General features: G+C 33.4%; 1 protein-coding gene across 1 annotated transcript; it reads left to right on the top strand.

Moving 5' to 3' along the window:
- The first annotated feature begins 658 nt into the window (after nucleotides 1-658).
- Nucleotides 659-7096, top strand: LOC133877095 (nudix hydrolase 9). Its single transcript, XM_062315333.1, has 9 exons — nucleotides 659-832; nucleotides 944-1018; nucleotides 1387-1443; nucleotides 1999-2081; nucleotides 4111-4169; nucleotides 5251-5399; nucleotides 5806-5949; nucleotides 6134-6292; nucleotides 6703-7096. Exons 1-9 carry the CDS (start codon nucleotides 734-736, stop codon nucleotides 6796-6798), a joined length of 921 nt encoding a protein of 306 aa, XP_062171317.1. The 5' UTR covers nucleotides 659-733; the 3' UTR covers nucleotides 6799-7096.
- The last annotated feature ends 16568 nt before the right edge of the window (nucleotides 7097-23664 follow it).

Genomic DNA, 23664 nt, shown 5'->3' with positions numbered 1-23664 from the left:
TTGAATTATATTTAATTTAATTCACATTTTCAAACATATTTTCTCAAATTATTTTGTTTTTTGTGTTTCAAATTATCTAAATATAATTTTAAAAACTTTTATCTATGTATTCATACCATTTTAAAAAAAAATACAAAAAATCCGCACATCCAAACGGGCAAATTTTCACTATCACACATAAGTCTTTAAGAGCATCTCCAGCAATAATAATTAAAGTAGTTATTGAAAAAGTACAACTCTTTATTTAACTACTGTTTTTTCTATACTCTATTTAGCAAATTTTCTATTCTATTTTTTATTTTTTTTAAATATCATTTTGTGCGGAAGGGACCGAAAGAAAAAGGAAAAGAGAAAGTGTAAAAGAATGAAATGAAAAGAAAGAAAACAATAAAAAATTATTTGTGGTGTGAATAATAAATATGTTTTTCTGTCTATATTTTTTTTTTCTTTTTTAAACTAAAAATTTGAGCATTTAATTGATCAAAGATCATGAACATAAAGCTCTTACATCACAAAGCATAAAGTTTTACAAAATCATAGCCACATGCTATGAGATTACATAGTCATAGATAGAAACAAAAACTTTTACAATAAAATATTATCTATGACTTTTATCTTCCACTACGTCTGTAAAGAAAATGACTTATAATAAGCCATTTGCCTAAAAGGCTAGTCAAAATGCTAAAAAGTTCGAAGACGTTTCGACAAACAATTTGCGTGTCGTTCGACTCCAATGGAGAAGGCAGCCGATTCTGCTAGTGCCAATGTCGGTGACCCTTGTCATCCTTTCAAGCTTCTTCTCTCGTGCCCCGCTGGTCTTTCACAATCACAGGTTCTCAAAACTCGCATCCTTTCTTTCTTTCTTTCTTTCTTTACTTACATCTGTGTGTGTAATGATGTTAGAATCAAACATAGTAATGAAATGTATTTGAATGTGTATAAGGTATCGGTGGTTTTTGATGAAGCATACGATCGGATTCCCCATCCGGACACCAACCTGGAAAATTCCATTTCTGAGGTGAAACTCAATTTCTTGAATTCACATTTGTTTATTTTAATGTAAAGCTCAATATTTTTTCAATCGCTTCGCTGGATAAGGTTGTCGATTCCGCAAAATTTGTCAATTTTGGGAAATTGTATCAGTCAGTGTTCTACAGTGGATTTTACACCTGCCCATTTAAATGGAGCTATTTGGTTTCTATTACAACCAGCTTGGATTAGTTGATGGTTGCGTAATGTCTGTTATGTTGTAGATAACTGGGGTTATTTTTTAGACTATTCAAATGAAAGTGGACTTATTGGATTTCCATGGAAATCAAACCAATTCCTAAATTATATTGCTGAATTTTTGTACCGTTATTCATTTGTTCATTTGTTTCCATTTAGATATGGGATCAGAGGTTTCAGAAAAACAAGTCATTGTTCAATGGGCACAAATTTCGGGTACAAGTTTCTCCTTTAGTATGCAATAGTTGGAGTGTTCTTTTATGCTATATATTGTGATCTACTTTGTATAAATCAACATAAATTTATCATTATACACTTATGACTAGATTGTTTGATTTCCTGACTAACATTATTACTGTGCTACGCATGTTGCAAACAACTAAGATGAGCGTTGGACCAAAGTTAATGAAGGAATTAGGTAGTAGCGCAATAGGAATTCTACTACAAAAAATACGTCTCTTATGAGAGTGAGACATTCAGAGATCATAGCTATTTGTTTATGGGTACAAACTTCTAACATTATTTTCTTTTTTAGGTCTCACATAATAGGATAGTGACCATATTTCATTGTCATTTTTCTATAATGCTATGAAATCTTTGTATGTTGTGCTTTATTTTCTGAACTAGGCAGTAGGCATGGGAAAAAAATCCTGATTCCATAGTTCTTCATTTAGGTGTTGAACTGTTGATGCCACAACCACAATGTTGAGGCCTGTGAATTATTATAGAATTTTATTGCTTAAAATTTTAACCCCATATTTGATTATTCAGTACGGAGGATGCTTCTTCCTTCATGGAGGTGGAGCAAACCAAGACTCTCACGTTTGCCTTCAACTTGGCTTGACAGATTATCGGTCTCTCTCTCTCTCTCTCTCTCTCTCTCTCTCTCTCTCTCTCTCTCTCTCTCTCTTGTTGTGTGTGTGTGTGGGTGGCCATATGAGCTGCTGTGCATGCAAGCACATCTCCTGATAAGACAGTCAACTTTTTTTTTTTTGCCATTGACTAATTTTAGATGTAATATTCTACATATTGTTTTTTCTTCACAGTAATTAGTATTTGAAATAAATATTTAGATTTCCATTTTTCCCTTTTAGTTAGTTTTTACTAATCACTTGCAGTGGCCTTAGTGGAGCATATTTAAGACGAAAGCATATTTAAAATGTCAAATGCTGCAATTTTGCATGCAAGAATGCAATGCCAGTTCTTAATAACCCTTGATTAGGGGGGTTGGTTGGCACACAATAGGAGTTTGTAGTATGAAACATGTATGTCAACTAATGGGGTGCTTTTGGATGACTGTTGTTAGTTTTAATGAGTACTCGCAAGCGCACGAATTGTTTGCAATATAGTGTGTGCAAGTGCGAGGTCGAATCCACAGGGAAATAGTTAAAAATCAGTGTCTTGTCTAATCAATCTCATTTTAACCTAGTTCCAAAGGTTTGAGGGTTTAACAAGAACAAAAACACTTAGCAAAGAGATCAAGTGAAATATGCAAAATAAAAAAGGAACTTAGGCTAAGGAATCTACCAAACCAAATCCAACAACTCACACTCTTGGTTCCCACTTGAACACCCAAAGAACATTAAGCTTTGGATGTCATTCAAATTTCTTAACCACAAACTCTAGAACCATTAAATGAATCCAACTCAAAGATAAATCACAAAGAGTACCTATTTGAAATCAAATCATCCAATGTATCCATTCAATGAACAAATCACAATAGATATCATCATTCAAACCGATAAAACAATGTATCTATCAGTCGAAACACATTAAATGTCCTATATCTACTACCAACCACATTCATTGCGAAAGATAAATCATTAAATGAATGGAATTTGAACAACAAATATGATATAGCATTAAATGTGCAAGCAGTATAACAAGAGTGTGAGTGTCATCACTGGAAATGTTTCATCCTCGACCTTAGTTGAGGTTACTAGCATTCCATGACTAAGAACACCACAAGAAAATGAAGAACAAACATGAAAATAAAAGAAAAGCTTTACAAAGAGAAAGTATCTAAGAACAAAAGCGCCTGAAATAAACTACAAAATGCACGAAATTAAACCTATTTACTGCTCTCTGAACTCTCTCAACAAGGAGGCATGACTATGGCTTTATAGAAGGAAATTAGGGCTAGGAATCCATGTAAAATGACTCCTCTAACCCCCTCTAGGGTTCCTCTCTTGCTAGAGACAACTAAGGTCACGAAACCAGCGTGTTCTGCTGCGAAAATTAGAAGGAGAACTGCTTTTTGTCATGGAGAAGCTCATGATTGGGTGTTCTGGCGCGCTTCTGCAAAAGTAAGTTCTGGGAAATTTCGATCGATCGACTTCGGGCAAAATTCGATCGATCAAATTTAAGTTCGATCGATCAAGTTCTTCAGAACTTCCGAATTTTCCAAGCAATTCCACATGAATTTTGTCATTTCTCACTTATTGACCTACAAAACATACAAACACAAAAACTAACCAAAGCATCAGAAAATAATAAGGCTAAAGGTCTAACTAATGTAAATCAAGGGGTCCAAATACACAATATTTGGCACTCATCAATGACCCATGAGTAATTAATTTAAATTTAATAATGGAAAGCATCATTTGCAAAAGACTTGAAATACTATTCTTTAATGAGAAAGAAGTAAACCACCAAATAGGACAATTCACTGATAATTGGTATGGAGATGCCAATATCAAATGATGTGCAATTACCTTTATGCTATATTGCTATTTAGTCCCTGAATTTGTACTATATAAGTAAAGTATTGGTTTTACATATCCATAGTAGTGAGTTCCTGCAACATTTTGATTGACTTCTCTTGATCTTATCAGCGCACTCTTCTCCCAAAGTAATGATTCTGTGTCATCTACTTGTTACCAGGACTTTTGTAGGGACAAACTTAAATCCTTTGTGGGAAAAGTTCTTGGTCCCATCAGAAGGTATATCTACCTGAAGGTTGAAATTTTATGTGCTGACTTTTTTTTTTAATATAGCATTTCAACTTTGATGTTACTACTGAATCCTTACTGCACAGTAACTAACCAATTTGCTGTTGCTATTCATCTTGCATCCTTCATCTCCTCAAAACTTCAAGCCATTTATGAGGTGTTCACCGGGTGGTTTTATATAAAAATAAGGGTTAAATACATATTTGGTCCTTGTGATTTACCGTTTTATCAAAAAGCTTCCTTGATTTCCAAAAGTGACGAATTTGATCCACGTGCTTTTCACATTTATTAAAATGGTCATTCTGTCCATCTCTTTGTATGAAAAACTAACGGAATTTTCATCATGTGTATAAAAAGTCACATATGACCCGTAAATGTTGCCACGCATACATTCTTGTTATATAAGCATATCCCTTAAAATAAATAAAAGAACCCAAGGGGTGGCAGTAGGGGAATTACCTGCGGGTTGGGGGTTCTAGGACCCACACTCTCCTGCCCTATGGGGTGGGCCATAGGGGATCCCACCACCTCGGCGGGGTGGGGGTGGGTCGTCGGGGAACCCCCACCCACCGCCCGCAGACGGGATTTTCCCCCACCGCCACCCCTCATTTTTTTTTTCTTTTTTTCCTTAAAGCAATATGCTAATATGGTAAGAGTATACATGTGGCAACATTTTACAGGGTCTTACATGGATTTTTATATACATGGCGAAAACTTCGTTAGAATTTTAGAGAAAAAGCATGTGAACTAAAATTTTCACTTTTGAAAATTGAGGGAGCTTTTTGATAAAATGATAAACTACAGAGACCAAATATATATTTAATCCAAAAAAATAAAGCATGAAATTATAAATCCTATGGGGATGATGCAATAAATTAAATGTGAATGTACCCATATTATCTTGAGGTAGTGTAACTTCTAACGTTATGCTGAAGTTCTTTTAGATTATGGTAATGCATGATATGAAGCAGCTAAATCAACTTGGATGGCTTAGTAGAAACAGCTTTGTTTCTTAGTGGTTATTAATGTAATTTAAATCTTTTGAGCATCTGTAGCTTTGCTTTTCCTGTAGATGACTCTATTTGTTGTCAACACACCTCAAGTCCACTCGGTAATGGTGCAATAGTGGAGACATCCGACCAGAAAATAATTGTGTTGCGAAGGAGTAGTAATGTTGGGGAATTTCCTAGATCCTTTGTCTTCCCAGGGGGTCATCCAGAGGTATTGAGTCTGGAATTTTTTGGATAAGGATTTTTCTTCTTCTTTTAGACCCCAAGGGAGAAGGAATGAAATATTCGAATTAATGACCTCTGCTTTATGAGATGTAGTTCTCAGCTGATTGAGCTACCCTTTGGGGTCATTGAGTCTGGAATTTGAGAATTTGTTCCTCTCCTTTTTCATAGAAGGGGGCAGTTAGTCTGGCAATGCATGGTTCATTGCAATTTGGCCTTTTGTTTTGGCTGCTGCATATTTGCATTATGTCATCCAGTCATTTATAAGCAGTATCTTGTGGTCTGTAATCGACTCTAAATGATTGTAGGCGTAGTATTGTTCTTCTTTATCCTTTTTCAGACAAATATCACCTGGATAATCTGGACCTAATGGTAGAATTTCTGATGGTTGACAGCCCCAAGAAGTTGGAATAACATCCCATCAGTATGTCAAGGACTTGACAGGCTCTGAGCTTATTAACCAGAAAGTTTCTCAGGAGATGTTTGACAGCATAATTCGTGAAGTAGTTGAAGAAATCGGTGTACCTGCGGCATCCCTTGTAAGCTTCAGTATTGTAATAACCTTGTGAAAACTGCTTGAGCATTTCCCTTGTTCATAAGCGATATTAATTGTTAGTTTTCATGTAGGGGCTTGTTGGGTTAGAGAAATATGCCTTCTGTCTGATTGTTATTTTGTGGCCTTTTATGTAAGTATCTGATATTAATCTTTTGATTCTCATGCAGTGCAGTCCAGTTTTCATTGGTTTATCACGGAGGGAGTTGAATGTCAGACCAGCTGCATTTTTCTTCATCAAGTGTAGTCTGGAGTCAAAGGAAATTCAACAATTGTATTTGAGTGCACAAGATGGCTATGAGTCAACTCAACTCTATGCAGTTTCCATGGTTAGTTTAAAATCCATTTCCTGGACAGCTTATGGTTCATTTTGTAAATGATCAAGCACATAAACAGTATGATGGTTATGGCAATAGTGAGAGATGTATTGGTTGTATAGGTCAGTGAAGTGGTTTTATCTGGTTAGGATTCTGCGGTTGCAATTTTCGTTGTGATGGGAGCATGGTATGCAGCACTTCTGCAACGGTTGTGGGGACGTGGGAGGGGACATTAGTGTGGTAGCTTTATACCATATTACCATTGGAGAAATTAAGTTTTACTAAATCACAAATGATCATCAAGTTGTTCTTCTATCAAGTTGGAATTAAAATTCTTGCTTTGTATAATATTGTAGATGATTAAATAATTTCGTTGTTTTGTCTCTATTAAGATGTAAGTACTCATCAGTTTTCCTTGTCAGATCGATTTGGAGAACATGACATCAAATATGCCTGGCTGCCATCAAGGTGGATTTGCCCTCTACAAGTTGATGGTAGAAGCTCTGAAGATTACTTGATGGAAGTTCATGACTACTGATCAATTAAAGTCGTCAGTATCTGGTGGCTCAGTAGCTTTACAGCAGCATTTTTGTCTTTGACCTCTATTTTTATTGCTCCCTCCATTCCACAATGGACGATAATTATAAATGGCATGCATTTTAGCAACACAAAAAATATATATATAATGATCTTCCTGAAATGCCCTAGATCAAGCCATCGACGCGATCCTGGGGTAATTCCTAATATACACTGTCCAACCAAGGGTTTAGAAACTTGGTAATTGGCCAATATATAAAATTGCATAATGATTTGTTATTTTATATGCCCACATGGTTTTGTTTATTCATCAATTGCACACACACTCTTGCACCGTTACAAATTTTTTTTGCCAAAATATATATCCATGTCAGATTCATAAACACTAGGGATGACAATTCGTGTTCATGTGTCTAGTTCGAGTTGTATCGAAACATGATTATAAATCTATGTAAATCAGCTCTAACCCGACTTATTTAGTTAAATGAGTAAGATTTCACACTCTTAACCCGTTAATTTCGTGTTGAATTTGTAGGTTGTGTCAAATATTGTCGGCCCTAATTTGCACACTAATTTAGTTGATTTGATGATGTGAAAATCCTTGCAAAACTGATGGGTTTGCTTGGAATTAATCATGGAAAATCAAGTTAGGAAGAGTTAACTCCTTTCGGACCAAGATGGGCCGAGTCATGTTCTTTGTGTAGTCGGAAACTGGTTTCAGTTTTTGAGGAAGAAATTTCTGTTGTTATATTGGCCTCTTGAGAAATTTTACACCCGTCTATTACGAAAGGTGTAAAATTTTGAAATTTCTGTTGTCTATTACCTCACGAATTTTAACTCAATGCAACTCGAACCTTATTTTGAAGTTTCAATATCAGTTTGCCCCTTCCGTCAAATGCTCCGTTTGTTTGGAAGTAAAACATTTTACGTCGAAACAAACGGAGCATAAATCACTCAATTAAGTTCGACAAAAAAGCATATAAGCGGTTGTTTGAGAATGAGGTTGATGAGGGTTTTTTTTTTTTTTTTTAAAGTTTAAGATTCTTTTTTACGTAAATGGATAATTTAATCATTTTATATATTTTTCATCCAACTTAACGGCAATTTGGAAGGAATAGGCAAATTGACCTCGCAAATTCAAAATGCGCTAAGTTAAAGTTTATGAGTAGTAGTTTGCAGAAAAAAGAAGTGTTGTTTATCCGTTAAGCAATTTGTATGTCTTGTGTTATGAGAAATAGAGTTTGAATCACGATTTTTTTTTTTATTTTTTTATTTTTTTAATATATATAATAAACTTTGGTAGGGAGTAGCTTAATTGCTCTGAAGATCTTTGACGAGAACTTTGAAATATCACAACTTTGAAATCTTTGCTTATAATATTTCTTCAAATTAATCGAGTGATGCATAAAATAATGAAGTCAAACTCAATCTGCATGCTCTTAAAGGTTGAATGTGGTTGCATCAAGAGCTATTGTATGCCTCCATTGTCAAACATTAATCTTCTTTTTTAGAATTCTTGAAAATAGATGCTTCCAAAATACACTAGTCCAGTCAATCTTCTTTAAGATTGTCGAGAACCACACAATGGTGCACGTGCTGAATTAATAATTTTTGAAGAACTTATTAGCTATAATTAACTTCCAGATGACGGAAAAGAATCAGGACGAACATTCATGTTAGGCTAGCCAAAGGTTATTTTGGCTAACCCTAGAGTAAATTTAGGTTAAAAAAAAAATCACTCACGTTCGGCCAGTTAATTTTAACAAAAAAAAAAAAAAAAAAAAAAAAAAAAAAATTGTTGAACTTCTACGTAGAGTCAATGGCAGAGCCTCGGGGTGGCGGCCGGGAGGAGGCTCATGGGTCATGATCCCCTGGCCCCCCACCGAATAATATGGAGAGAAATTCTGTGAAAGCAACTCAAATAAGAGAGGTTGAGCGGTTGACTTGCCCACTTAGAATGCCACCAATAATTGTTATTTTAATGTTACATATATTGTAAATTAATGTTAAACTTTAAAGATAAATATGGCAGCACAGTAGAAAATGAAAAGTGATCCTCAGATCGTATTGCCTTTGAATATGGGCGATGGATGAAGGAAAAAAATTTCACTCTTTTTTGGGTTAATCAATTTTAAGTGTTTTTTTTTTAAAAAAAAAAATATATATATATATATTATTTTTTTAACTTTATTCTTCAATCTTTCCTCCTATAAACTGAAATCATGGCTTTGCCATTGGGTACAATACTCCCTAAATTAATTTGGTGAGCACTATACACTCACCAAGCATTAATATATATGTATATATATATCAATCATTCTCTCTCTTCTTCTTTTTTCCTCTCCTCTAAAGCATTCTCTCGCTAAACAGATTTTTAAAAATATGATCATTAAAAAAAAAAAAGACAAATTTTGAAAAATATGACCTCTAGAACAAGATGAGTTTTCAAAAATATGACTGGGTGGGCAAATTATCCGCTTACCAAACCGAACCAAACTGCCTACCGACTAATTTCGGTTCGGTAGTCAGTATAAAATTTTGTTCCGAAAGCCGGTTCGGTAACCAAACCGCTTTTTAATCGATAACCGAACCGAACCACTTTTTATTTCCACCGATTAACAGAACCAACATAAAATGAAACGACGTCGTTGTAGTAAGAACAAAACATTTGATCCTTTTTTTTTTTTTCTTTTTTTCTTTTTCCCTTTAAAAAAAATCAAAACGACGTCGTTTCATTACCCATGTTAACCTAATGTTAACCGATTGAACCGACTTAACCGATCGCCTATTAACCGACTTAATCTACTTAACCGATCGCATGTTAACCGCTTAACTATAAGAGACTTGCGGTGGCCCAATCACCCATAAAAATTGCTTGAAAGTGATCCGACCGCTCTCATTAAGTTTTTTAAGGGTGGCCGGCCACCTCAAAACTGCTTTGGAAGTGGTCAGCAACAGCTAAAAGCAACCCCTCATAACATTTTTTTTTTGAGGTGATCTATCACCCCGAAGCAGCCAATAGGAGTGGCCAACCGTTTTCAAACGTGCTTTGTAAGTGATAGGTTATCAAAGACCATATTTTGGTTGGCCAACCACTTCAAAAGAAACCAATAGGATGGGTACGTGCATGGTTGCTCCTTTATTTTTATTTTTATTTTGTACTTTTCTGCTCATTTTTCAAGGAATTGATTGTGTGTTTGTTAGGGATAAAATTAACCCTAGAGACACGTGGATTCAGAAACATCTCGGGGTTATGCCTCGGACATTTATTTCGGCCAGCAAAGAAAAGATTGCCCAGGTATAAATATATCTCAGAGGTATAACGACGTCTCGGTGCAAATATATCTCGGAGGTATAACGACGTCTCGGTGCAAATACATCTCGGAGGCATAACGACGTCTCGGTCTTAACAATCCAGGTTACGGTATATAGAACATCCCGAGATCTCCTAGTCTGAATGGAGCGAACATATCTCGGGTATTTGGGTCTCGGAGTAACATCGCCTCGGAGGTGACATCAAGTCGGTATAATAACGTCTCGGCCTTTCACAACCCTGTTATGGTGCGGCGATATCCCGAGATCTCCAAGGCGGAGCGAACATATCTCGGATATCATCACCTCGGAGTTTGGTTGAAAGTTTGCCGCGGATGTCTCAGAATACGATAAGGATAGAATTCCATAAGATCAGGGAAAAAACCGCAATTTCATGATTAATGGGATAAGGTAGTTATTTATCTGAAATCAAATTTAAAGAGATACAAGCGCAATCAAACTGCGGATTCTACAATCTCATTCAAATTCTCTGAAGATAAGATTCAACTAAGTTAGGATTCAAACTTCTAATCCAACTAGGCGTCAAGAATTCTAGTAAGGTAGCAAGTGTGGTGAGACCACGAGCCCAGCCTATAAATAAAGACCACTGCACCAGGTATGAGATCACGCATTCTCTGAGTTCTTGAGATTGAGATATTCATCAGAAAATTGATTTGAACTGACTTAGGCATCGGAGTAGGCGTAGTCGGCACCCCCGACGAGTTGTTTGTTATTTTTGCAGGATTGGAGTAGTTGATCAAGATCCAGTAGCGAATCACCAGGCGACACGTCACCATACCGGAAACTGTATTAACAGTGTTAAATTATTATTATTATTTTCCTTTTTTCTTTTTTTAAGTTGTTACATTTCTAGTAGTTGTTACGATTTGTGGAATCACAAGCCCCTGCAATATCTTAGAGGTTGTAAGGATCCTAACCTGTAACGATAATAACGATGATGATGATTACAGTAAAGTGAAAAATGAATCACGACTTGTTTGTGTTTAAACAGCCCACTTAGTTCGTGGGTATCTTGTTGTATTTATAGAATGTTTACAAAGCTTCAGTTATGGAAGATGAAGATGAAGATGCAGAGCATTAGTTACAAAAGACTAAAGACAAAAATAACTTTGGTTGTCGGCTGTCCAATAAGCTGCAGAACGTTATGAAGTGTATGAGTCACACACATGTACGCATGTACCAACTTCTGACGTTACAAGTGCTAAAGTTATGAGCTGCATGCAGTTATGAGAGTATCTCCAATATACAGTACATTGTTATTAAAGTATAGTTAAATTGATAACGGTATAGACTTCGTAAATGTCAGATTATATTAGGAGATTTGATTTCATAGATTTGTTTTAATTGATTATAATCTCCTATAATCAGATTTGATGATAATCAAATCTATAAATATAGAAATCTCATGTATTGTAAAAATATCAAGTGAATAAGAGCAACAATGTAATCTTTAGGGCTTTATCATGTAATCGTAAATCATAGACTAAACCACGTAAAATCTTCAAATCTATTTTATTATTTTGTCTCTCTTTATTCTGCTTTTATTTTAATTTTCTTTAGCATTAAATTTTCTTTCAGTAAATAGGATAATTATGGTGAGGGGATTTTTAGGTGCAAGTGTCGCATGAAGGCTCTTTCTTGGGGCCGTGAATCTTTTTTTTTTTGGAAACTTCACTTATCTTCATGAATCGTCACACATTTTGCAATGTTCCCTTCAAAGTTCAAAACCTCTTAATTTAGTGTATCGAACTTTCAATTTTTTGCAATGTTCCCTATCCGCTAAGATTTGAGGTTAAATCAGACGGTAGAATGTAGAAAATGACCTTTATACTCTGAAATTTTTTTAAAATTCTAAATTTACCCTTACTTACAAATAAAAATATATATATTAATAATTAAAATAAAATTAAAAAAAAAAAAAGCAAAGAAAAAACGTGACCCAATGGCGGGTCATCGTTGGGTCACAAAGTCCAAACCCACGAGTCACACCCCTCTCAATTTTTATTTTTACTTTTTCATTTTTTCAAGAAAAAATCAAGGCAGAAAATCTTATCGGAGTGGGGGACATTGCAAAAGGACTGATAATTCAAGGGGTAAGTGAAGTTTTTCCTTTTTACCAATTGAAGTCTCTGTCACACTAAGTGTAACGACTAAGAAAAAAGCGATGGCTACATCTGCGCTATCACTCCAAAAAGACTAATCAATTTAGAACTTTCTTAGAATCCCGTATAAAGTTCAGTTTTCACTTAGTAATTTGGTAATATGAGACTTAACACTTATGACTATCTCTTATAAATCACTCAATCTATATAAACTAGTTATTTCTTCTTAATATAGGATCAAAGTGTTAAACAAAATATTGTCTTTAGTCATCTATAGAACTTTAGCTTACATGAACAATAAACAAAGATATTTCTACTTGTTCATGGAATTAAAGCATGGCCAACTGGAGATTCCAGTCAACGTTTTTCTCTCTCCAAAGAGTTGGTGGAGAAGATAAGGAGAAAGTTGAGAGGAAAAAAACACCAACCTTGTTTGATGAGTCTTTTTTTTCTTCTCCTTTCCCATTCTTCTTTACCTCATTATTTGGCTCCTAATTGAAAATTGATAGTGGAATAATGGCCTTAATTATGACTTTTATAGTTAAATAGAATTCTTCAACGATTTTACTGTCCGAATTATTAGTAAATTACTAGTCTTGAACAATTTATCTATCTGTTAGAACAATCTGAATAACAAATTGCTCAAAGTCTGTATCCTTATTAACGGAATGATCAAGCTGCTAGAAAGACAACATTGTTGTTGTTAGAAGAAACTCTTAATATGATGCCTTGTAGAGTGGAGTAAGCGTTTTGGGGCTGTTAATTAGAGCATCCATATTGGATAATTAAACAGCCATTAATTTAATATAATTGGATAAATCATGCTGATCATGAAAGCAATCTTTATTTGTTGAGTCAATGGTCAACTCTCAATTAAGCCCATGGGCCATACCAGTCCATCCAAATTTCACTTTCAATCCAAGCAAATTTTAAATGTGATATAATTCTTTTGCTATATCTTCCTACTTCCTTTGGACGACAGCAACATCAATGTGGCATTCTACGTGCAGCGATTATCGCCAAGACAAAATGATGGACCCACACACTGTCTGGAACAACACGTGTTGCTCACGTGTGATGGCTGATGTCAATAAGAATTTTTAACAATTTAGGTAAATAATATAAGAAATTTTATATGAAACTCATCCGTTCAAATAAATTTTGAGTTGCCCAACTACCTATCCAGGCAAACGAATTTTGTATGAGATCTCTCATATTACATGTTTTGTACGTGAAATACTGAGATTTACCTGTCCAAATAAATTTTGAATTATCTGGCTATTTATTCGAGCATGTAAATTCTTTATAGAGTCCCTCACATTATCTGCCTAAATTGCGTCTAACGATTCAAACAACGTTTTATATTGGCTCAAAGTCTTAAACAACTATAAAATTATCATGAGGCTTGCTTGGATTTCATTTTCGATCCACACACGGTTGCACTCCATGTGAGTTTAGAACATTGTGATTCATATATATATATATATGTTTGATGTGGTAGAATTTGGTGTATTGCTGACACTGAGTCACTGAGTCTGTACAATGTGTGTGAATCTGTGATGAAGATCTAGGGCGTAAAAGGTTGTTTCTAAAAGTAGTATTAACATAATCTAAGGGCGTAAAGTTAGAAGATAAACAATCATCAATAATGTAACACTTTGATTGACCACCAAGTTAGAGCTGCCTTTTACGGTTCCTTCGGTACGAAGTAGTTGCTTTTAAGTTGTCTCCAGAATCTACTGCTCATGCTAAACATTATCGGATATATACTATATATATTCAACTGATTATGATGTGGCGTTCAGAATAATCCCACGTACATTAATTTATCACTTTTACACTGTTAAGTACATATTGTAGTAAATATAATTATTGGGTCCAAAATTTAATAATAATTTATTCACAATCTAATAATGTTATTCATTGTCCTATCAAAGAGTGTGCATAGTATCAAAGAGTGTGCATAACATTTCTTGTAACAATTATGTTTTTGCCCAGAAAAGAAAAAGATAAGGGACTGTTACTACATTTTTATTTTACAATTTTCTCACAAAGTTTATGGGGCAATACTTATCAACCAACCATTACAATTTTTTTTTAAAAAAAATAATGCTAAAAACTATATTTTTATCTTATAAATGTCTCACAATTAATGCATTCTAACGGGTTAGTCCCAATTAATCATTAGTGTTTTTTTTTTTTTTTTTTATAACAAATATTGATATAATAATTAGTTAAAACTATCGCCACTAACATTATCTGATAATTTATTATAATTATAAAATAAAAATATAATTTTTAGTCATTCTAGTATATTAATATTAAGGCCTTTCACTTTGACTGCTAGTATGAAAAGGATCTTGCATGTCTTCTTTACCGGCTTCCTCTGTTAAAATTTGTGGACATCAAATAACAAGTCAAAGGGTCAATAATTTTTTTTTTGAAGTACAAAGGATCCAATAATTGATAGAGGGAAAGAAATTTTCTTTTTCTTTTTCTTTTTTATTTTATTTTTAAATTAAACTGTTTCATCAAGTGATTCAAGTTGCTGTAGCCTGTAGTTGTTTTGAATTTTGGGAAGGACCGTCGCATACATGTCGACTCAAAACTTCTCATATATAACCAATTGGCACCCCTTTGCGGTTAACTAAAAATTGAAAGAGAAATGATTTTTATCACCTAAATATACAATTTTTTATCACCTTGTCTATATGGCAAGGTGGTCTCCCACTTTATTTTATTTTTTAAAAATAAAAAAACTCTAAAATTAGTAGGGGACCACCTTGCCACATAGACAAGGTGGTGAAAAGTTGTATATTTAGGTAGTAGTGAATCATTACTCAAATTGAAATGGTATTCAAGTAACATAATTTGGATCAGCTTGCCCAAAGATTGTTGATTAAAGTAAAACGGATTAGCGGGCCGGGGATATAATGGTTCTTAATTAATGTTTTTTGGATGGTGTTTTTTTTTTTTTTTAAAAAAAAAAAAAAAAATAAAAAAAAAAAAAAAAAAATCTAATTATAAAAAACCGAGGCAATTGGACGACCGTGATGACGCGTGACAAAACGGACGGAATCTTCGAGCGGCGTGTGTAGTGGCCGTTGGAAGCAGATCTTCCACAAATAGAAAGATTTGTGCCTCTTGCATACCAGATTCTAGTTTTAAATTTCTAGAATATGGTCTGAGGAAGGCTGGGGAGTGGGAATAGATGGACAACGCATTCAGAGACGCGTGATGGTGTGTTGACGACCGGAACAATGAGATCGTCGAAAGAGGACACTAGGAAACGTCAAAGACGCTTATTGAAGGCCACAAAAAAGTACGTAGCTCGATCTGATACCATGTAGAAAATTAAGCTACGGTGGGAAGAGAATAATAAAGAGAGAGCGAAAGTGTAAAAAGACGTATAGACTACATCTTTACTATATTGAATTGTACGTATTATAGCGTTTTACAATAATCTCTATAGATAGAGAAGCTAGGAGTGATTAACAAGAAACACTATACTAAATAAGGTATGAAATAAACCATGGATAGAAACTTAATAATAGTGAATATAAAATATTCTAAACTAATATAATAAAAATGTGAAAATAATTTTGAATGTTTTATGTTTTAAATTATTTCTTAATTGCTTTTTTCTTATAAAAAAAATTAAAAAAGAAAGAAAGAAAGAAAATACCAGAAAACAAAAGTGAATAATAGAATGACGATTCAATTAAATTTCGATTGCAAAGTCAATGATCTGAACCTCCCAATTATGTTTAAGAGAAATGGCTTATGCACAACAGTTGCGTACATGTTGTGCAGGAGTGTAGGCACGTAGGGTGGGACTCATGAAAGGAGTCTCATCATATGAGTTCCACACCATATATCTACAGTTATGCATATATTGTACAAAGATCACTGCTCTACGTTTAAATGATTTCATAATCTAGTGGCCGAGAGATATAACCTCAACTATACATCAACGTTTCCGATTTAATGCTAAACAATAACAATAAGATTCAATCATTCGTGCAAGGATAATACAGTGTTGAGCACATGCACGTTAATCTCATAACAGCTTGTTTGTGTATGTCCCGACCATATTAGTGCGGGAATATTGTGAATTTGGCAATTCCTTGAACAAATAATGCAGCAAATATGTTTTTTTCAAATCGCAAGTGCAATAATATTTTTTAAAAACATGTAAAATTTTGAAGTCTAACCTGTAATTTTGCCAAACGTTTAACTACATTTTTAAAAATTGCTATTTTGAAATCGCAAATTCAAACAGATCCTAAAAAATATTACAACTTTTACTATAAATTTCTTAAGATCTAGTGTAATTTATCATGTCAGTCACTAACTAATTAATAATTAAATTTAATTGTTAAGTTTCATGTAAACTTACAAAATTGATGTCAATTGTTGAATAATTAAATTTGGCTGTTGATGGCATGAAAGCCATATGGATTACATATTATTAGCTGAAATTAAGGAATTTTCTCTTCTCAGAAAAATAAAAATAAATAAAAGGAATAATCTCTGAGCGAAAATTAAGGGAATCTTGTTAGTTTTGGTAGTTAGGTATTGATATAAAGTATAAACAACTACTATAGTTGGGATCTCTCTCGTTTTCTGTTAAATTTTTGGATAAAACCACATACGTATTTCAGGGTTTGTCGGGTCTTTGCAGTTCGGATCTTGATAGCAAAGCGCGTGTACGCACGCTCCGATTGGGAATCTATTGGAAGCGAGAGCGGGGCCTCCTGTGGCGTGGGGTCCAGCAGGGGCTCAAAAAGCTAAACGGGGTTTTTGTCTGGACTGAGTGAGCAACGTGGTTAAGTGAACGTGCAGAGGAGGTCCGTCCAAAAAAGAGTCGCGGCCTAACCGCGTGGGCCCCAAACATGAAGCCGCCGGACCTACGTAGCTTACGTTACGCCATCTTCAGCTTTTCGTCGTTTAGCGCTTTACATTATGCAATAATTGCACGCTTGAAAATATTATTAGACTCGACACAATTTTCCACAAAGCCATAAAAAAAATTGATCAAAGAGAATGCACTCCTGCCTCTCAAAATTAAGGCCTTGTTTGGCAATCCCCTCTCTTCTTCCTTTTTTTATTTTCACTTTCTCTTAAAATATATTAATTTTAAAACATTCTTAATTTTGTTTCATTTTTTATATCACATCAACATTTTTTTATTATTATTTAAATAAAAAAATCAATTACAATACAAATTATTTTCACATTTCCATATAAATTCTTTCAACTTTATATCACATCAATTACATTTTACTATCATTCAAAAAAAAAAAATTCCTCCCCAAATATGAGGGAGGGAGTTGCCAAACGAGACCTAAATAAATAAATCTAGTGCCACTAGGACACGTTTGGCCAATTTCTTTCTTTCTTTTTTTTTTAAAAGAAAAAAACTCCATTTATAAGTCCTGAACTTTCAATCTTTCACCCATTTTGAAAGAAGGTACCTAAACTTTAAAACGACTCAATTTTTAGGGTATCAATTTTTCAAAAAGTTTCAATCTCAGTTTTCCGTTAGAATTTTCTGTTAAATCCTATCAAAATTTTCAAAATATCACTGTATTTATTTTTCTTTTTAAAAAATTATAAAAAAATTTCAAAGATTCAGGCATTGATATTTTTACAAATTCCTTTAAATTTTAACCAACACCTAAATCTAGTAATTTTTCTTTTCCTAAAAAAATGAAAGGTATTTTGAAAATTTTCCTCAAAAATTGATACTCTAAATTAAGATGTTTTAAATCTTAGGTACCTCCTTCTAAAAGAAATTAAAGTTCAGAAGTTATAAGTAAAGAAAAAAAAAAATAGTACATCAAATGAAAAACACGAAAAAATGATAGAATTACTCCCAACAAAAACCCCAACACAACCTCAAAAAAAATAAATAAATAAATAAAATAAAGGAAATATGCCAAATTGAATTGTAACGCCGCATCTTAAATAAATGTGATATTTCGCATTATCTACTTGGTGCTACTATATATATATATATATATATATATATATATAAGAAAAGTAAAAAAAAATTAATGGTTTAATTGTACTAATTCCTTTATCAAGACTTTTGCTGAACGAACGATCGACATTCGACCTGGGCATGTCACTCGTACAAGTCCTCTCAACTTAGGGCTATGATGATTTTCCAACGGATTGGGCATGTGGAGCATACAACGACCTAATGGTGCCGATTGAAAGAGTCGTCGCTCAATAAATAAAAATTACTCTAGAAATAATAGGGATAACAAGCTAATCTTGTCCAATAGCTCACATCGACAGAAAAAGGCTATAATATCACTCCAGCCATTTTTCTTGAAGGTAATATGGTGGTCAAAAGTAATTAATTTCACTATAAAATTGGCATGTAGTAATTCATTATATTATATAATTCGCATATACCCCAGTACGTGATGAATGATGTATTATGTCGTATGACATATAATATATATATATATATATATATATATCACTTGATGACCCCACACGTACCAATTTGCATAAAAAACAGACAAATAAGTGAACAGCACATCTCTGGTCAATGAAGAACAAGTTGGTAGGGCGACGTGATCGATTGTTTGAAATCGGGACTTTCAGTTTCAGATAACGTTTCATGTCTTATTTTCTTAAGGATGTAATGCATTATGATATTTTTATAAGTATTTGTTGAAATTTGAAAGAATTCGATCAAGTGATCGTAATAAATTATTTATAAAATTTACCTGATAGAATAAGTGATTAGACAGTCTAATTTTTATTTGGTCAAATAAATTTTATAAGTGGTCTCTCACAATCACTTATCCGAATTCTTTTAAATTCAAACAAATAATTATAGAGCATGATATTTCAAATATAATGGCTTTAACGTGTTTAATGTCATTAGTCAATAGGCTATCATTTTCTAGCTATAGCTGGAAATAATTTTGGTCTAAAAGTGGAAGTTGACATTAAAGTAAAGTTGACATCAAAGTGCCCCCTTTGCCTAGCACTCCCTTTTATAATATTTTCCGAGCTAAAGTATCAGAATTGAGAGATCTTATATGTGTGCCTCTCTTTATAGGACAATCTATACAGAGGTTTTATCTGAGTGACTTTGCTTAAGTAAGACCCACGGTTAGAAAATTGAAATGATAATTTTATTTCTTATTTAATAATTAACCGGTTCCTCTCCATTCTATTTGAAATGAAGAAGATTCATTTCCAAATTTTATCTCTAACATATATAAATTTCAAGAAGAAAAGTTTATATCAATAAATAAAATAAAATTTCTACAGTTTCTAAATAAAATAATGGGTTCTCTCCATTTCATTTATAAACTATTTTGTAGTTAATTTTTATTTTACATGTAGATTATGGCATATTGTAAATACATTGAATAAATTAGTTAAAAATTTTAAATAACGTGACATTATTTAAACCAGTAAATATAATAAAATATAAGATAAAAATTTTCAATAATAATTCATGTACCAAATGTAAGAGAGTTCTCGTAAGCTCACATGTCCTAGTAGATTTCGGACACATGTGGGCTGTATAGAACTCTCTAGCATTCTAACAAATAATTTCAACAGAAAATTACTAAAAAAACATTATATTATTTATAGAGTTAAATATAAGAAAATAAAAATTTGGAATTTGAGGCATTCAAATAGAAGGGTCTTCGTCAATCGTCGATTGTGATACTTTTAGTGCTGTTTTTGTGATTAAGGCAATCCGACTAGGAAATCGTCATCTTTAGATGATGATTACTTGTAGCTGTGACCCACTAATATTGATGGTGGCTACTGGCTAGCTAGTTGCTACTCTATTTATGCAACGGAAAAGCAACATTTGCATGTTGCATGTTGTATGTAGTGTGCAAAATCCTCCGCACGCACTCAGGCGCGTGATGTTCACTCCATAACTGTCCCTGTGGTGTCGCTCTTGAAAGGAATTAAGGCCGTAAATAAATTAGTCTGTTCGACAATCCACTCGATACTCAATCCGTTTAACCCGATTTGAATTCAAACTTGATACTGTAAAAGCTCGCTCATTATTGTATAAACTTACTCGATTAATAAGTAATACATATTCAACTCGCTCGCTCTTAAAAGAATTAAGGCCGTAAATAAATTAATCTGTTCGACAATCCACTCGATACTCAATCCGTTTAACCCGATTTGAATTCAAACTTGATACTGTAAAAACTCGCTCGTTATTGTATAAACTTACTCGATTAATAAGTAATACATATTCGACTCGCTCGGCAAAACTCGATAAGAACTCACGAGCTCATCTCGTTTAAAGCTTAATCGAATCGTTCGTTTGACTCGTTAGTCCAACTCGTTATCTTGTTCATATCTCGTGTGTGTGTGTGTGTCTATATATATATATATATATATATATATATATATATATATATATATATATATAAATTTAAGTATATTAGTAATTAAGTAATATATGTTACTTAATATTTGTATGTGTGTATTAGTTAACATATATACTAACTATTTAGTTCATAAACTTTTATAACATATTATCTAGTTAATTAACTTTATGTTACTCGATATTTCTATTTATATTATATATATAGTAGTTAACTATAGTCCATAGGTCATTTTTTGATAAAAATAATAATAATAATATTATATGTATACCAAATAAGCATATAGTATACTAACTAAGTAAATATATTATTACTTATTGATTACAATACTTTGATAATAGTATTTAGTATGTTAAACTAATATATTAGTTAGTTATTAATAGTTAGTATATATATATATACACATATATCACCTGATATACAGTTAACAATAGTTATATATTATACTTATATTATAGTTATTTAGTTATATAGAATATATTAGACTTAGTACTTACTCACATTATACATATACCATAGTTTATACTCTCTAGTTATATGTAATAACATATTGTTAATTTGTTAGACTTATAGACTATAATTATGTACTATATTATATTATATGCTTTATATAGTTACATATTATATATTTATGCTATTAATAAATGTATAAAAGTTGTTCACAAACTCGGGTTTGAACTCCGCTTTGATTACATATTGAAAAATTTAATAGTCTAGTTTGAGTTCTAGTTGAGCCAAGCTTGTCGAGTAATCCGACTCGGCTCAAATGGTATTCTCAATGAGCTCGAGCTTAAGCTCGCCTGAATTTTAAACGAGCCGAACTTGAATACACATTTCATAACTCGGCTCGAGTTTGACCTCGACTATTTAAGCTCAACTCATAAACGAGCTAAACTTAAAATTTTAAAGCTCAGTTCAACTAAACTCGGCTCAATTACATGCCTAAAAGAAATGATTGAGATATTGGGGCAATCAACTTAAAGGAGGATTATATTTTTTTTTCAATTTTAAGTACTCGTCTGTTGATATTAATCCAAAAGCATGCAATTTGCTAATTTTTCTCACTTTTACAATTTTGAGAAATTATAAAGAAGTTTCATTTTCATTATTAAACAAACCTTCTACCATTGACCCTACGGCCTAGCTAACATGCCCTTTCGTTGTAATTTTTTTTAATGGGGATTATATAACAATCTAAGAGCAGTCCCAGCAGCTTATGTAAAAGCCACTGTAAATCTACAATACATAACCAAACCACAAAAACATCCCTCCATCAGCTCCTCCATCCTCGCGCCAGAATAGATTGACTGAACATTTGTGAACAGTGCGACTCCACATGTGGCGTCGCACTGTTCACACATCTATCAATTTTATATGATTATTTCTATTCTTTCTTTCACTTTATTCCTCTTTCCCGTCACTTTCTTCCTCTTGCCGGTAGTCTCTCCAGGAATTACAGGCGAGCTCGTCGTCGCTGGCTTGGGAGTTGGAGATCTCGACAGTGACGACTGCCGGATTGCCGAGCTGGTACACGTCCTTGTCCGTCTGGAGCTTCAGAGTCGGCCGGAGCTGGAGCGATCTAGTGAGCTCGTCGTTCGTCGTTACTGGCTCAGGGGTTGGAGATCTCAACAGTGCTGGCTAGAGGAACCGACGGAACCCCAGCGGCGGGTCGGTGGAAACCATGGGAAGTTTCTGGTATTTCGGTGGAAACCATGGGCCGCCGACAGAGAAGATTCACCGTGGGTTGATTTTGATTTTGATTTTGATTTCCGGTGGGTTTGATTTTGATTTTGATTTTCCGGTGGGTTGAATTTGATTTTGATTTCCGGTGGGTTGAATTTGATTTTGATTTTGATTTCCGGTGGGTTTGATTTTGGATTTTGATTTTCCGGTGGGTTGAATTTGATTTTGATTTCCGGTGGGTTGAATTTGATTTTGATTTCCAGTGGGTTTGATTTTGATTTTGATTTCCGGTGGGTTGATTTTGATTTTCCGGTGGTTGATTTTGATTTTGATCGGGTCGGTTGATATTGATTTTCCGAAGTCAGAGCAAACAGTGCTTAAAAAAGCAGAAGAAGAAGAAGAAGAAGAAGAAGCAGAAGAAGAAGAAGAAGAAGAAGAAGAAGAATCTGTGTTTTCTCTGTGATAATTCTGGTGTATGCGATAATTCTGCATTTGTTTGATGAAATGGCAGAGGTGATTTCGGGTTTGTGGAGAGGAGTGGGCATGAGTTTTTAACAAATATAATAAAAAAAATATTAAAAATGATTATTTTAATAAAATAGATATAAATTTAGATCATTTGATGGAGGATAGTTTCAAAAGTTGTGATGTAAACTAGCAAAAAGCAAGTTTGATCATGTAAAATAGATTGAAATTTACATAATCTGCTGGGAATGCTCTAACAGTTTATTGACAGAACTTATAATCCATTACTCTGACACGATCCTTTTACAGAATCTTTTTTTTTTTTCCCAATAAATTGTTATTCTCAAGAAAAGATAAAAAAATATAAAAATAGGTACTAAATTCCTGATATGATACTTCGTAAATATATATTTTTAAAATAGGTAAACTGTAAAAAATAGAGGCAGAAATTTATCACAAGAGTTCTAATGGAAGAACACAAATTAGCTATAAATTGATGTTTAGTCAATTTTTATAAAATTAGTTTAATAAAGTAATATGTACGTGTGTTATTTCAAGTAAAAAACATATATTTTTTTAATAACACGCATTTTTCTTATGTTTTTTAAATAACATATTTAAGAAAACACTTGCTTCTCATATGCTTTATGAAGACATCATACTTTATCAGATTAATTTGTAGAAATTGACTACAAACTAATTTGTATGTAATTTTTGTCCCAAACCAAAAGAATATGTCCTCCCTCGCTGAACTGGGACAGAAGTCACAGAATAAGGGTAGGTGAAGGGTGAAAAAAAAAACTAGTCGCGAAGGCATGACACTCGCGCCTGCGGAAATCCAAAAGCGCGTGATTCTGTTATTTCCGTTGTT

This window comes from Alnus glutinosa, chromosome 9 (assembly GCF_958979055.1).
Source record: "Alnus glutinosa chromosome 9, dhAlnGlut1.1, whole genome shotgun sequence".
NCBI lineage: Eukaryota > Viridiplantae > Streptophyta > Magnoliopsida > Fagales > Betulaceae > Alnus > Alnus glutinosa.
Note: the sequence above shows the minus strand (reverse complement) of the source record. Positions and strands in the feature narration are given on the sequence as shown.

Excerpts from the sequence above, each read along its gene's own strand:
- LOC133877095 (XM_062315333.1), top strand. The coding sequence starts at position 734 with ATGGAGAAGGCAGCCGATTCTGCTAGTGCCAATGTCGGTGACCCTTGT. Across the intron at positions 1,444-1,998 it reads TCAATGGGCACAAATTTCGG|TACGGAGGATGCTTCTTCCT; the intron begins GTACAAGTTTCT and ends TTGATTATTCAG. Across the intron at positions 4,170-5,250 it reads GTTCTTGGTCCCATCAGAAG|ATGACTCTATTTGTTGTCAA; the intron begins GTATATCTACCT and ends CTTTTCCTGTAG.